At 42.8% G+C, this 15,707-nt stretch overlaps 1 protein-coding gene across 1 annotated transcript; it reads left to right on the forward strand.

Moving 5' to 3' along the window:
* Positions 1-942: 942 nt before the first annotated feature.
* On the forward strand, positions 943-12,992 carry KPNA6 (karyopherin subunit alpha 6). Its single transcript, XM_016217576.2, has 13 exons — positions 943-1,076; positions 2,043-2,135; positions 2,466-2,565; positions 3,396-3,490; positions 4,136-4,267; positions 6,037-6,125; positions 6,222-6,321; positions 6,670-6,833; positions 7,002-7,080; positions 8,883-9,008; positions 9,574-9,701; positions 11,530-11,708; positions 12,270-12,992. Exons 1-13 carry the CDS (start codon positions 948-950, stop codon positions 12,455-12,457), a joined length of 1,602 nt encoding a protein of 533 aa, XP_016073062.2. The 5' UTR covers positions 943-947; the 3' UTR covers positions 12,458-12,992.
* The last annotated feature ends 2,715 nt before the right edge of the window (positions 12,993-15,707 follow it).

The raw sequence follows: 15,707 nt of genomic DNA on the forward strand, positions 1-15,707 counted from the left end.
GGCCGGAGATTGAGCTGGCAACCGAGGTACCTGCCCTTAGCCAGAATCGAACCTGGGACCCTTCAGTATGCAGGCCTACACTCTAACCACTGGCTGTGCTGGCCAGGCACATCGATGTTTCTATCTCTATCCCTCTCCCTTCCTCCCTCTCTCTTAAAAACAAAAAATTCATGGTATTCCACTGCATTGGATATACTATAATTATTTCACCTGGCTAGGTTAAATATCTTAGAGTTTATTAGGCAAATCATATAACTTTTCTCGTCATAGAGGTGATCATAGCTTGTGAGCTTTTACCATATGCCAAGCATTTTTCTAAGAAGTACTTCACATGTATTAACCTATTTAATTTTTCTTTCTTTCTTTTTTGATTTGAGAGAGGAAGGGAGAGAGAGAAAAGAAGAGAAAGAAGCATCAAGTTGTTCCATTTATTTATGCATTCATTGTTTGGTTCTTGTATGTGCCCTGATTGGGGATCAAACCCACAACCTTGGCATGTCAGGACGAGCTGCCTGGCCAGGACATCTATGAAATTTTTCTAACAACTCTATGAAGTAGGAACTGTTATGTCCCTGTTTTAAAGATGAGATTCTGAGGCATAGAGGTTAAAGCAACCAGTGAAGGTTTGCACAGTTAAGAAGCAAAAGAGCCAGAATTTGAACCCACACAATCTGGCTCCAGAGCCTACAGATTTAACTACTATGTTTATATCAGTTGCTATAATTACACTTAATTTAACCAGCTTATTATGATTAAAGGAAACTGTATTGGCAGTATTAGAGATGGCAAGTGTGGTTAATGAGATTACTAGACTTCCTTGAGAATCTGGTCTCCCTGAGTAGGAGAGGGTGGGTAGGGACAGAAGCCCAGTGAAAAGGAAATGCTGTGTTTGTATCTTCTTTTCTAGAGACCATGGCAATGTGTTTGTATCTTCTTTTCTAGAGACCATGGCAAGCCCAGGGAAAGACAATTATCGAATGAAGAGCTATAAGAACAATGCCCTAAACCCTGAGGAAATGAGGCGAAGAAGAGAGGAAGAGGGCATTCAGCTTCGGAAGCAGAAGCGGGAGCAACAAGTGGGTTAACCTGAGTATTCTTTTTCCCCCTTAAATGTATTGATTGATTGATTGATTGATTTTAAAGTTGAGAAAAAAACATCTATTTTTTGTTCCACTTATTTATGCATTCATTGGTTGATTCTTATGTGTGCCCTGACGGGATCAAACCCACAACCTTGGCATATTGGGATAATGCTCTAACCATCTGAACTACCTGAGCAGGGCCCAGAGTATTCTTAAACATACTGTTCAGGGAAAGGGTCCAGCTTCCATGATTGGCCTCCAACTTGCACTCTCACCCTCCCTTTAGGAAAGTAGCTAAGCTGCCATGTTCGATAGTTTCCTTTGTTGTAAAGAAATGTTCAGAGCTTTGAGAAGGAGAAAATCAATCCCTTATTCTTTTTCTATAATTTAGAACAAGTTAGACATCATTTATGTCTTCAATAAATGATATAGCATTCTGGTTCTAGCTCCTTATTGCTTTCTCTCTTCTTTACCCTAAAGTCAGTGTTAGGCCTGGCCTTCAAGGCCCAGCTCCAAGCCTGGCCCTTTAAGAGGCTTATCAGCTATTCTGGGCTGCCTTATTTCTATTTGTAAGTCTCCCTAGGACTGAGAGTATATTAATACCTTATCATTTATGCTCTACCACACACCCACTAAATTGGGTGCCTTGCCTAGATGTGCATGCAGTCACTTAACCTGCTCTTGCCTACCCTCTTGCTTTACCATTATTCCTTTCCTTCAAAGCCTTTTATACAGAGAGCATTAGAATTTTTACAGGGTTGTTTTTTTTTTTCTTATAAAAATGAAAACAGATAAAATAGAAAGTAAAGCTCTTGCATATCTTTCCATTTCAGTATGTTAAACTTGGCATTTTCTCAACTACGCTAGCATTTCCTTGACATGCCATAGTTTAACACTGGGTCATTCTTTGTTGTTGTTTCAGTGAATAGTCTTACCACCATCTCTTCTCTTCACTTGCAGCTTTTTAAAAGGAGAAATGTGGAGATGATTAATGAAGAAGCTGCCATGTTCGATAGTCTCCTCATGGACTCCTATGTGAGCTCTACCACTGGGGTAAGGCCCTTGCTTCAGGCAGGTCTGGGAAGTATCTGCTTCTGCAGAACAGAAATTGGGCAGTTCACATCATCTAGTAGTTTTACTGACAACCATGCTAAGCTCTTTCTTTCATGGTCCATTTTGTAGTTGCTCAGCTGTAAAAGTCAACAAGGATTCATCTCTGGTGAAGACACCTGAGGAAACATATTAAACACATTTTCCTGAGACTGATTGTTATGCTATCCTATTGCCCATAACTCTTTGCAAAGCAGGATGCCACACAGGATTTGTACTCACATCTGGCTCTGGTGTTGGTTTGCAAAACCTTGAACCTGTTTTATGTTCTAGGAGAGTGTGATCACAAGAGAGATGGTAGAGATGCTCTTTTCTGATGACTCTGACCTGCAGTTAGCAACCACACAAAAATTCCGGAAACTGCTTTCCAAAGGTACAAAGCCCAGTCCTCCCCAAAGAAACTACTTACATGATTTAGTGTCTTGTTTCTCCTCACTGACTTCATCAGCCTACTTCCCTTCACTCATTCTGCTCTAGTCCTACTGGCTTTAGTGTTTAGATAAGCTAGGCACATTTTTACCTTTGCACTGGCTGTTCCCTCTGCCTGATATCCTAAGAAGTCCCTCACTTCTATGATCAGATCCTATCTTCTCAATGGAGCCTACCCTGACACCTTATTTAAAATTTCAGGCCATCCCCACCCTTGGCATTTTCATCTTTTTACCTTGCCCTACCTATTTTTTTTCTCATTATACTTATTATCTTCTATCATAATAGAATGTCTCTCACTAGGATGTAAGTTCTGTGAGAGCAGAGACTTTTGGTTTTGTTCACTGCTGTATCCTCAGTACCTAGAACTGTGTCTGGCACATTATTCATGCTCAGTAAAAAGTTGATAGTAAAAATACTTCTTGCCTCAGTATATTAAGCAGTCCTCCCAAGAAAAGAATGCTTCAGAAGGAAAATGTTTAGACTTGGGTTGCTCATCCCTTGGGCTTTCTTCTCTCCTGTACTTCCTTACTTGCTTAGGTTCAGGAAGCCAAAGGTGAGCATACTTAAATTAGAATGGGCTTTACTCTTTAGCATCCCAGCTTTATCATACAATTGAGAGATGACCAACTGTTGTTAAAACCACCTCATCCAAAAGGGAATGTTTATGAGGATGGTCAGGAGTATCTAGAAAGGGTGGTGGGTTGACCCCAGTGAGTGCATTAGCCAAATCCTATCCTGACTTTTCCTCTTCTTCCTTACTCCCTCTTCCAGAGCCTAGCCCTCCAATAGATGAAGTTATCAACACTCCAGGAGTGGTGGATCGGTTTGTGGAGTTTCTGAAGAGGAATGAGAATTGTACGTTACAGGTGAGACCTGGGGTCTTGGAGAGGTACCAGATGAAAGCCCTCCTTCAAAGAGATTGCAGTGGGTTGTTTCTATAGACACATCTCTCAGGATATAGACAAGTAATATGAGGAAACATTTAAGAGAAGCTATCAGTTTGTTGCCTTAGAAGTCTTGGACTCAAACAAGAGAACCCAGATCTCTTCCCTAAAATAATCTCAAAGGAAAGATACCAGAATATGATAGAACCTGAAGCAAATCATTTAGCCTCTCTGGGTTTCTCTTCTCAGAAATGGGTGGTGAGTCAATCTGTTGGAACTTACTAGAAACTTGGCCGAAAGGGACTTTGAGAGATCCAGCTCACTCTAACCCTGTTTTCAGTAATGAAGAAAGTGAAGGTAGGGAAATAAAGTGACTTGCTAAAGGACTAGTGGGTGCTGTGGAAGTGCAAGACTAGACCTGGACCGTTGGAGCGCAATTCTGGCTTCCCATTCTGTTATGTCACTGTCGATACCTCTTCCTACCATTTAAAGCGGGAGAGGGAAAGGTTTGTGATTCTATTTTTTTTTAGTCAGGAACAAGAGGCTTACTACTCTGAGCCAGCTGGTGGTAGGAATGGCTGCCCTGTCTGGAATGACCTCTCAATCATGGTTTAATCTCACTTTCAGTTTGAAGCTGCCTGGGCTCTAACAAACATTGCCTCTGGAACCTCTCAGCAGACCAAAATTGTCATTGAAGCAGGGGCTGTCCCCATTTTTATAGAGCTGCTTAACTCGGACTTTGAGGATGTACAGGAACAGGTAATACTCAAATTTGGCTTAATATATATTTTTTTTTTTGGTAAAGATTTTTAAAAATTGATTTTTGAGAGAGAGAGAGAAACAAACTTAGATGAGAGAGAAACATCTTACCGGCTGCCTCCTACACTCCCCCTACTAGAGATCGAGCCCACAACCTGGGTTATGTGCCCTGACCGAGGAATGGAATCAGCAACCTTTTGGTGCATGGGATGACTCCCAACGAACTGAGCCATGCCTGCCAGGGCTAGCTTAATTCTTGATGGTATCTGTGGTATAATAAAAAATTTATTTGGTCTTTGTCTCCAGTTCTGGCAAAGAGCTCCTAAAATTCTTAGAATTTTCTGAATGATAGTAGTGGCTTTTGTTATTTATAATGAACCCCTTTGGAACACACCTGAGTCTGCTAATGAGATTACTCAGGGTGGAGATTCTGAATAATCTCAGGATTTGGGGGGGTTCATCAGAAAGACCAAATTTAGGATTAGAGGGTCGGAACTATCAGCCCCCAAACCTTCTCCACTGCTCTACCCCAACCTCCCCAGGAAGGTTAGGAAAGCTGAAGATTGGGTTTTAAAAGCTTTTCAACAGTGGATATTTAGAGAGCTCCCAGGTCAGTGAACACATCAATGTGCTGGGAAGGTGGCAAGCCTGGCGAGGGCATGGAAGCTCTGTGACACCCCCACTCCTCACCCCATACCTTGCCTTATATACCCCTTTCATTTATATACCCCTTTCATTTAGCTCTTCCTGAGTTGTAGCCATTATACTATACTGGTAAATGTAAGTAAAGTGTTTTCCTGAGTTCTCTGAACCTGTAGTGAATTATTAAGCCTGAGGAGGGGATTGTGGGAACTCCCGAATTTGTAGCCTGTGGGTCAGAAGTACAGGTGGCACCTGGGAATTGCAGCTGGTGTCTAAAGTGGGGGCAGTGTTGTGGGTCTGAGCTTTAATCTGTGGGGTCTGTGCTAACGCCAAGAGTTAGTGTCAGAATTTAATTGAATTGTTGGGCAGTTGATGTCAGATAATTTGTTGCTATGGAAAGAACTTCACATATCTGGCATCAGAGGTGGTAGTGGAAAAAAGATACCACAGTACTCATTTCTCAGTACCTACAGATCATAGATATAAAGATACATCTTCCATTTCTTCCACTGGAATTTTGCTGGTTAGATAGAAGTGGAGAGTGCTACTGGATTTTTTTTCTCCATTACTGTAAGGTAGACCCTATGAGGCTACAGGAATGCAACTTTTCAATCACTTTCTCCTTTTCTGGGGGGTGGGGATAGAGAGGTCTTAGTTTGGCAGAGGTCAGCCTGTCTTTGCCACTGAACCAGAAACACTCAGAATAAAGATCCTCACAGAGCAAATGCTCATTAAAGATGTGTCAACAGGACCCTGGCTTGTTTGGTTGGAGCGTCGTCCCATATACCAAAGTTTGCGGCTTTGATTCCTGATCAGGGCACATACCTGGGTTGTGGGTTCGATCCCCGGTCAGGGTGTGTACAGGAGGCAACCAGTTGATGTTTCTCGCATCGATGTTTCTTCCTCTTTCTCTAAAAAAAAAAAAAAAAAAAATCAATAAAAACATATCCTTGGGTGAGGATTAAAAAACCAAACAGAACATATTTTTTTAAAAATGTCAACAGAGATGATACCTGAGCTCATTTAGTGTGTCTTGGGCCTTGATATGGTTTCCATCTTGTAAGTATAAAGTACTCAAAGAAGTCACCTAGGCTCTATCGGTGACAGTTTCGTCATCCCTTTTTCAGGCAGTCTGGGCACTGGGAAACATAGCTGGGGACAGCTCCGTTTGCCGAGATTACGTCTTGAACTGTTCCATCCTTAATCCTTTGTTAACGTGAGTAATTAGTGATCATCTGCACCTGGGTTCATTGGCAACAACCTTATGCCAAGAACATCATTGCTCAAGATCTGGTTTTTCTTTTTCTTCCAGGCTCCTGACAAAGTCCACACGGCTGACAATGACACGGAATGCAGTCTGGGCCCTGTCAAACCTCTGCCGAGGGAAGAACCCACCTCCAGAGTTTGCAAAGGTGAGAGAGCTTCTTACCTGTTCCTGAAGGATAGTAGGTTCATTCATATGGACAAGTTTTTATATGGGAATTTTCAGGTCTTTGGGAAACCCCTTAGAGTTTCTCAATCCATGGGAGACTGAAAGAGGCAGTTGTCAATGAAGTAAGTGATCTTGTGTGCATTGATGATAAAGTGAAAAGTTAGGCCTGATGGTTTAATGTAGTAGGGATGTCCAGGGCTTAGAATTACTTGTAGAGGAGGGGACAGCAGTGTTAGTAGTAGTAGTAATAGTAGTAGTAGTAGTAGTAGTAGCAGTAGAGCTGACGTAGCTGTTCCCCTATGAGCCCCTCTCACTCTGTTTCCAACAGGTCTCCCCTTGTTTGCCTGTGCTGTCTCGCCTACTCTTCAGCAGTGACTCAGACTTGCTGGCAGATGCGTGCTGGGCCCTTTCTTATTTGTCCGATGGCCCCAATGAGAAGATCCAGGCGGTCATAGACTCTGGAGTCTGCAGGAGATTGGTAGAGCTTCTAATGTGAGTGGTCTCAGAAAGGGTATAGATTACCTAATCTCCAAGCTCAGACTAAAGACCTGTTACCCTATTCCAAGATATGGAGCCATGAGAATGCTTTCTAGCCTTGGTTGTCAGCAGGGCTGAGCACTATGTACTGGCCTCTACTCACCAGCTTCCCCTCTTCTGCAGGCATAATGATTACAAAGTGGCTTCTCCTGCCCTGAGAGCTGTGGGTAACATCGTCACTGGGGATGACATCCAGACTCAGGTAAGGAAGAGGAGAGCTGCCTGTGGACAAAATCCTTCCCTTCTAAGGACTTTGTTGCTGATGGGAGGCAGCATAGTCTAGGAAAGAAAGCATGAGTTTGGGTGAAAAATTCCAACTCTGCCACTTTCTATATGATCATGGGCAACTTGATTGCCTTCATTTTTTGTATAAATGGAAGCAAATCATCATCTATTCTGTGCTTTTGAAGGAATGCTAAATTAACCTGACTTAGTACTTGGGACATTGTATGGTAATTGTTAACAGTTTTTAAGTCCTGGTCCCTTTGAGGTACTAAAAGTTTTAGAACCTTACCCTACCTCCCAGACCTTTAGGATCCCATGGACACTACCTCATGTTAATCTGGGCAGGGAGGGCACAGTAAACAGGGCTCTCTTCTGTTCAGAGACTAGAGATTTGGGTATTCTTTGGGTCTTGAATAGTTAGCATAATTCTGTGGGAGTCTTCACAGTTTCTTACAGGTGAGCAAACCCACACTCATTTTCTAGGTCATTATATGTGTGTGCATGAGCAGATAATCATAACAAAATTTACTGTTTTAACCGTTTTCAAGTGTACATTTCAGTGGCATTAAATACATTCACATTGTTATTCAACCATCATCACCATCCATTTCCACAATTTTTTCATCATTTCAAACTGAAACTCTGTGCCTATTAAATAATAACTCCCCATTTCCTCCTCTCCTCAGCCCCAGGTAACTATAATACTACTGTCTTTGTGAATCTGATTGCTCTAGGTACTTCATATAAGTGAAACCATATATATTTGTTCTTTTGTGTCAGCTTATTACACTTAGCATAATGTCTTTGATGAGGTTCATTCATATTGCAGCATGTGTTGGACCTTCATTCTTTTTTATGTCTAAATAATATTCCATTGTATGCATACACCACATTTTGTTTATGCATTCATCTATTGATAGACACTTGGGTTGTTTTTACCTTTTGGCTGTTGTGAATACTACTGCATTAGACATTGGCGTTCAAGTTATCTGTTTGAGACCCTGCTTTCAGTTCTTTTGGATAGGTACCCAGAAATGGAATTCCTGTATCATGATAATTTTATGTTTAATATTTTAAGGAACAATATAGGGTTTTGCACGGTGGCCGCACCAGTTTACATTCTCACCCTAAAAGTACCAGGTTCCAGTTTTTTCCATATCCTTTTCAATACTTATATTTTCTGGGTTTTTTTATAGTTGTCATTCTAGTAAGTGTGGTTTTGATTTGCAGTTCCTAATGATTAGTGATGTTTGGCATCTTCTCATTTGCTTTTTGGTCATATGTACATCTTGTTCGAGAAATGTCTATTCAAATCCTTTGCCCACTTTTTAAATTGAGTTGTTTGGTTTTTTTATTGTTGAGTTGTAGAAATTATTATTATTTTTAATACATCTATTGATTTCAGAGAGAGGAAGGGAGAGAGAGAGAGAGAGAGAGAGAAACATCAATGATGAGTCATTGATTGGCTGCCTCCTACTCGCCCCCCACTGGGGATCAAGCCCACAACCTGGGCATGTGCACTGACTAGGAATTGAACCATGATCTCCTGGATCATAGGTCGATGCCCAACTGCTGAGCCATGCCCGACTGGGGTGAGTTGTAGAAATTCTTTATATATTCTGGATATTAATCCTTCACGTATATGTTTTGCATATATTTTCTCCCATTTTGTGGTTTACTTATTCACTCTGTTGATGGTATCTTCTAATGCACAAAAGTTTTTAATTTTGATTAAGTCCATTTATCTCATTTTTGTTGCCTGTGCTTTTGGTGTTCTAGGTCATTCTCAATTGTTCAGCGCTCCCTTGCCTCCTCCACTTGCTGAGCAGCCCCAAGGAGTCAATCCGGAAAGAAGCTTGCTGGACCATTTCAAATATCACTGCTGGCAACAGGGCTCAAATACAGGTAGAACAAGCAGGAGGAAAGTCGGAGAGGGGATGTCAGTTGGGAAGGCATGGGGACATGAGAGGTGGTAGAATATTTGCTTCTAGAATTTTGTTTCCCTTTAGAAATTGGGGTCAGTGTGTGCTATTGGTCAAAGAATCTGTGTAGCGGAAGCCAGGTTCCCCTGTAACCTTTAATCTATACAATAGCAAAGGAAGATGCCTAGGAAGGGAAGATGTCTGAATCTTAGCTGATTTGTGGGCTGGATTTTATTTCTCCTCCTCTTCTTTTTTTTTTTTTTTTTTTAAATATGTCTTTATTGATTTTTAGAGAGAGAGGAAGGGAGAGGGATAGAGAGATAGAAACATCGATGAGAGAGAAATGTCATCGATCGACTGCCTCCTGCATGCACCCTACTGGGGATTGAGCCTGCAACCTGGGCATGTGCCCTGACTGGGAATGGAATCGATGACCTCTTGGTTCATGGATCAATGCTCAAACCACTGAACCACACCGGCTGGGCTGATTTTTCTTCTTGAAGTGACTGACTTACTCCTCCCCACTCCTTATCCCAATCCTCTCTCAGGCTGTCATAGATACAAACATCTTCCCTGTGCTGATTGAAATTCTTCAGAAAGCCGAGTTCCGTACAAGGAAAGAGGCAGCCTGGGCCATCACCAATGCCACATCTGGAGGAACCCCTGAGCAGATCAGGTATCACATTTTCCCCCCATTGTCTTGAGTGATATGTGTACTCTGTCTTTTTGCTCATGGTTTACTTGTGGCCTCCAAACTGCTTTTTCTGAGATAGCCTGCAGTAGGTTTTAACTAGGAAACTGATAGAGTGGCACTGGAGCCTGGAATAGTTACCTGTAGACCACGTACCTCTTTTCCCTTCTGGAGAATAGGAACCTACAACAAAGACATCTGTCTCTGCTCTGCCTCATCCTCCCCACCAGAGACTGTATGTAACTGTCAGTTTTCCACACAGATGAAGGAGAACCATGCTATGGTTCATTCAAAGCAGCTTCTTTGGGGAATCATTTTTGGGGGAGGTACTTGTGAGAAGGAAATAGAAAGCTATTGTGTGTGTGTGCTTTTTTTTATTTTAGTTTCCATTAACATGAGTAGGAATGGTAGGAATTAGGCAAGGGGAGTATATTCAGTAGTCATGCACCACTTAATGACAAGAATATTTTCTGAGATTAAGCAATTTTGTCATTGTGTGGATATCACAGAGTTCACTTACACAAACCTAGATGGTCTAGCCTACTGCATACCTAGCTATATGGTATAGCCTACTGTTTCTAGGCTACAAACTTGTACAGCATGTTACTATACAAACAACATGAGACTAAATCAAGCACAAGAGAAAATGATGCAATCAAGAGACACAGTAAACGCAAGATGTATGGGGCTGCTGCTGGTGTATTTTATAACTAGAAGGAGTATACTTTAAATAACGATAAGAAGTATAGTATAGTAAATACATAAAGCAGCAACATAGTCGTCTGTTATCATCAAGTAGTACGTACTGTACATGATTGTGTGTTTTACTTTTATACAACTGACAGTGCAATAGGTTTGTTTACATCAGCATCACCACGAACAAGTGAGTAATGTGTTGTGCTGTGATGTTATGACAGCTTCCATGTCACTGGATGATAGAAATTTTTCAGCTCCATTATAATTTATGGGATCATCATCATATATGAAGTCTGTTGACCAAAATTTTGTTATGCGGCGCATGACTGTGGATATAAAGCTTTAGGAGAAAGGGGGATAGCCATTAAGTTAATCTTTGAAGGGTAAATCCAGGGTTGTAAAAGTCCTCTAGGATTGAAAAAGCATAAGTAAGGGTACAAGAACCAGAAACTTGGAGACCTTTACATGTTTGACTGGAATGTAGTATCCTTAGAAGGGAAGGATGAGAAGTGAAGCTAGAAGAAGTGGGTAGGAGCCAGATTGTAGAGGGTCTGTATTGTGCCTGTAAAACTTAGACTGTGCACACTTTTAAGCAGGGAAATGTGTTCAGAATGGTAACATTGCAGCAAGGAGACATTAGAGACGAGGAGGAATCTATGGCAGCCTTTTAGATGGAAATGAACTAGACCATTGATTTTCCACTGGTGTGCCGCAAGAATTTTTGAAATAAGCTGTACCTATTTAGTCAAGGGCACTAATCTCTCTTCCCTTAGATTGACAAATAAAAAAATGACAATAGCCAACACAACAATAGCCATCCAGTGTGGATGAATCAAAACTATAGCTAATTTTTTGTCAGATCAGCAAAATATTTTGGTGTGCCACAGAATTTTAGTAATTAGTTTTTGTGTGCCAGGAGTTTAAAAAGGTTGAAATTGCTGAACCTAGACCATTAGCATTGGGAAGGTAGAGAGATTGAAATACAGATGGGTGGTTATGAAGGCTCTGTAAGAGTAGATTGTTCAGCGTGTTAACATGTATGAGGGAGACCCACAGGCATCATAGCACCTCCCTTGCCCTGCATTAATTTAGAATTTGCCTGGTCTCTGGTCCCCAGGTACCTGGTATCACTGGGCTGCATCAAACCCCTGTGTGACTTGCTGACTGTGATGGATTCAAAGATTGTGCAAGTGGCCCTCAATGGACTAGAGAACATCCTTCGGCTTGGAGAGCAAGAGAGCAAGCGCAGTGGCTCAGGGGTCAATCCCTACTGTGGCCTCATTGAAGAAGCCTATGGTATGTGTCCTCTCCCCAGTGTCATCTCTGCCTTAAGTAGAGAGGTTCTAGGTCAGAGTCTCAGGACTATAGGCCTCCAAAGTAGTATCCATATGTGAGGGTGTATGTTTTTTACAGTCATCATTGAATGCAAGGTTCTATCCCACCAGTTCTCCCTGTGAGGGGCTGTAGATCATCAGTTCTCTTTCTGATGGCTCTAGCCAGCAAGTAGGTATGATACAGATACAAAAAGAAAGCTCCTGAATTGATAATAGAATCAGACACTGGATGACATTTTTAGCTGAGTTTCTAGCAAGTTCTAGTAAGAGTGCAGGATGGACTCATCTCTGAGAGATTGAGAGAGGTTTATAACTGACATTTTGTTTTGTTTTTTCTTTGGGGTTATATAGTTTGGGGGGACATCTTGGCTTTCCTTTTTCAGGTCAAAAAGAGATCTGATCATTTCACTTGTATTTATAAACAGCAACATACCTCAGGGAAAGAAGAATAGATGTGTTTCATGGAGCCATAGAAAAGCACTTTAAAAAGCTGACTCTCGTTTCTTCCTTGTTACCATCATAGGCTTGGATAAAATTGAGTTTCTCCAGAGCCATGAGAACCAGGAGATATACCAGAAGGCCTTTGACCTCATTGAGCACTACTTTGGTGTAGAAGATGATGATAGCAGCCTGGCTCCCCAAGTGGATGAAACGCAACAGCAGTTCATCTTCCAGCAGCCTGAGGCCCCCATGGAGGGCTTCCAGCTATAATGTCTGCCTCCGGGGAGGGGATGGGATGGGAAGCACCACCAACCAGCGGAAAAGCAGCCCTCTGGTGAGCGGGAAACCAGCCCCCCACCATCAGCCACCACACACCTCTGCTGCCCTGGAAACTGTGCTCTTGACCTACTCCACCCCCTTCCCTGGAGGGAGCACCCTCTGGACAGACAGAACCATCTGAGGCTCATATTTGGGTTTTGTGACAAGAAGGGGACGTGTTGGGTTTTTCTTCCTTACACTATATTTTGGCTGCACATATGTCTTTAACCCAGGAGCCCAGGAGTAGACAAAGGAGGACTGAGGTAATCAATTTTGCACCTTTTTTATTTTTATTTTTTCTTTAGTAGTGACTTCCTTCCCTTTTATCTTCCTTCATCCTTCCCAGTTCTCTGCCCTGATCTGTGTAACTCTTATCTCGGGTACTTGAGCAGATGGAATATTCCAGAAGTGGGGGGGTGGGAGGGGAGGGGAGAAATCCAAAAAAAGTGTTCTTGCTCTGACAGAATATTAATCTTTTATGCTTGGATTGAGTTATTTAATTTTTTTCTTTTGCACATTTTTCTTGTATTAAGGTTGCTCTTTCCAAGAACCATGAGTTCCTGGTTTTAGGAATCCCAGCTGCCAGCATTGTCTGGGACTAGAGGATGAGGGGGAGGTCACTATGAGAAAAAGACCCTTTCCTTTCTCCCTCTAACCCCTGCCCAGACCTCTTTAGTTTGGGAGATCCCCCTCACTTTCCTGGGGCAAGTACACCAGTGGGAGTGGAGGGGAGGAGCACAGGCCTTTCAGACGGGGCTTCCTATGTGTCGCTACTGATCCCATGTTTCCTACCCACCTTCCAATGGTGCGACCCAACTTCATTTGTTTACTTGAAAATTCCCCTCGGAGTTGAATGAACCTCTGAGGTAGCTGTATTTTCTCCTAAGCGTGAGACGGGGCTGTGATCCTTCCTTTCTCCTGAGGAGAAAGTCCTTGCTCTGGTGACCCATAAGTTGCAGAGGAGGTTGGAGTGAGAGTGTCATGTATTGGGATAGCCAGGGATCTCTACCTTTGGCCTTTCTTCCTCTTCCATAGTTGGATCATGTATATTTTACTTCCAAAGGAGAGAATGTCAAAAAGTTCTGTATTTTTTTATATTCTATATATTAGGTAGGTCGATCTTAATTGGTCTTGAGAGGAAGAACTGTCTGTAATTTCTGTAAGTAGGGTACTGTGAGGAAGACCAAACAGAAATGTGGGAGCTCCCTCAGGAGGCCTGAGCTTGGTCCTTTTCTTCTCTGCTTGGGTTCTGGGCCACCACCTGGGACCAACCTTAGCTCTGGAACCTTTTTGTAGCATGTCAGCCCGGTCTGATTGTCCCAGTACCTGAAGGAAGCAAGGATGACCCCAGGGTGTGCTGAAGTCTACCGTTCTAATCTTTACTGCTGAACATCCTGCTTGTGTCAGGAAACCCAGAAAGCAGTCTGCCGCCTCAGATTTGGTCTCAAAGCCCTTGTTCATGTAAATTATCACACATGGCTGCCTCTCCTATTTTCACAGAAACTTAGCAGCCTCGGGACTTTTTTAAGAGTTACTGATATCTTCCCTGTTTGGGATCCTTGTACCTGGTTTGGGTTTTTCCCTTCCCTATGACAATTATAATCCTAATGTCTTTTTTTTCTTTTCTCTTTGAGTAAAGCTAATGCAGTGCCACAATGGCTTGCCTATGCTTTGGTGGATTACATATGAGAGTAAAGCCCAGTTGTTGGGGAGGGGGTTGGAGGAAGTTATCAGATAAGTAAGTATAGACCAATTGTGAGAAGGCACAGTCTGCCCTGCCCCTGTTTTCCTGCTATGGTTAGTCAGTCAGAGGCACCCTGCTCCAAGCTGTATTTTCCCTTCCCTAGAAACAGTGCCATTCTTGCTCCCATTCCTATGCATCTCCTCTGGCTCAGGTGAAGTCCATGCCTCTCTGCTTACAGATCTAAAGTTCAGGTGCTCACTGTCAGCCATTGGCCTTGAATTTGCCCTCCTTCTAGTGGGAGATCCTACTCCACAGCCATTTTCTGAGAAAGGTGGTTTGGGGCTAGAGCTTATCACTGAAAAGTCACACCATTGTTGTACCACCCTAGTGAGTCAGATGCTACTCTTCAGCTTGGGAATGATGGCTCAACCCCCAATCTCCCAGGTAGGCACGAGGCAGGGCTTGTTCACTGGGACCGCTGACTCCATTACCAAACTATAGTTCAAAGAAAAACTCCACCCTCGCCCCCACCCCCATCCTTGTCCAAAGGGGAAAGCACTTTAGTAGGATCTACTTTGTACATCTTAAGCAATAGTTAAATCCCTGAGTTTGGGCCAAATCCTTACTGTGAGACATACACATCCTGCTGTCCCAACAATTCCTCCAAAATCTACTTTTCCTTCAAATCTGGGCCCTGTGCCAGATGGAAGACTTTTGATCCTCTGGCTGCTGCTTAAAGCCAGTTTTCTCCAAAGACTTCAAAGGTTGAAGTCTCCCAGGGCACAACATGAGGACAGATTTCTCATCAGATAAAAGTGGCCTCTAGGAGCTTTCCCTTGGTAGTGTCTTCCTCAGACCCATTATCTTTCTCTAACCCCCTTTCAGTCAACAGGTGAAGTTCTCCAGCCACAGAGGCAGTGGCATCATCATTTGTGTTTCTCCTCTCCTTTGGCTATCTTGGGAAGCAAAATAATATTTCTTTCACCCAGGCTTGACAGCCACTCTTCATAGGCAGCTCCCAGCTGGACTCCAGACCCGGCCTAAGTGAGGTCAAAGACTTTCTGGTAGATTTCTGAATGGATGTTGCAGGGGTGGAGGGGCTGCCAGCCTGCTGTAGGGAATAGCCTGATAAGACGTTTTTGGAATCTTCGTATGTTAGCTTATGGCTGAAATATCCACTTTTAAGATCTCTGGTGGGGGTTGGGGTATCTGGGGGTGGATTAAGGCAGGGAGCCTTTTTCTTAGATAAAGTATTCAAATACTGTTTTGAACAGTGCCAGCTATTCTTTATTGCCAGCCACTCTGGGCATCCCATCCCCAGTTCATCTTCTAGTACCAACAGGGTCTCTGGTCCTAGAAGCCTGCCTTCTGTCCTGAGCTATCCCCAGTGACTACCTAGCCTTGGTGTTGGCTGTACCTTCTGATAGAACCATGTGGGTTCCACTTCAGCTGGCCAGCCTGGTTTCTTGGGTCATTGAGTACAAATGACCCTTCCAAGGAGCAGGTATTGAGGACTTC

This window comes from Miniopterus natalensis, chromosome 9 (assembly GCF_054644295.1).
Source record: "Miniopterus natalensis isolate mMinNat1 chromosome 9, mMinNat1.hap1, whole genome shotgun sequence".
Taxonomy (NCBI): domain Eukaryota; kingdom Metazoa; phylum Chordata; class Mammalia; order Chiroptera; family Miniopteridae; genus Miniopterus; species Miniopterus natalensis.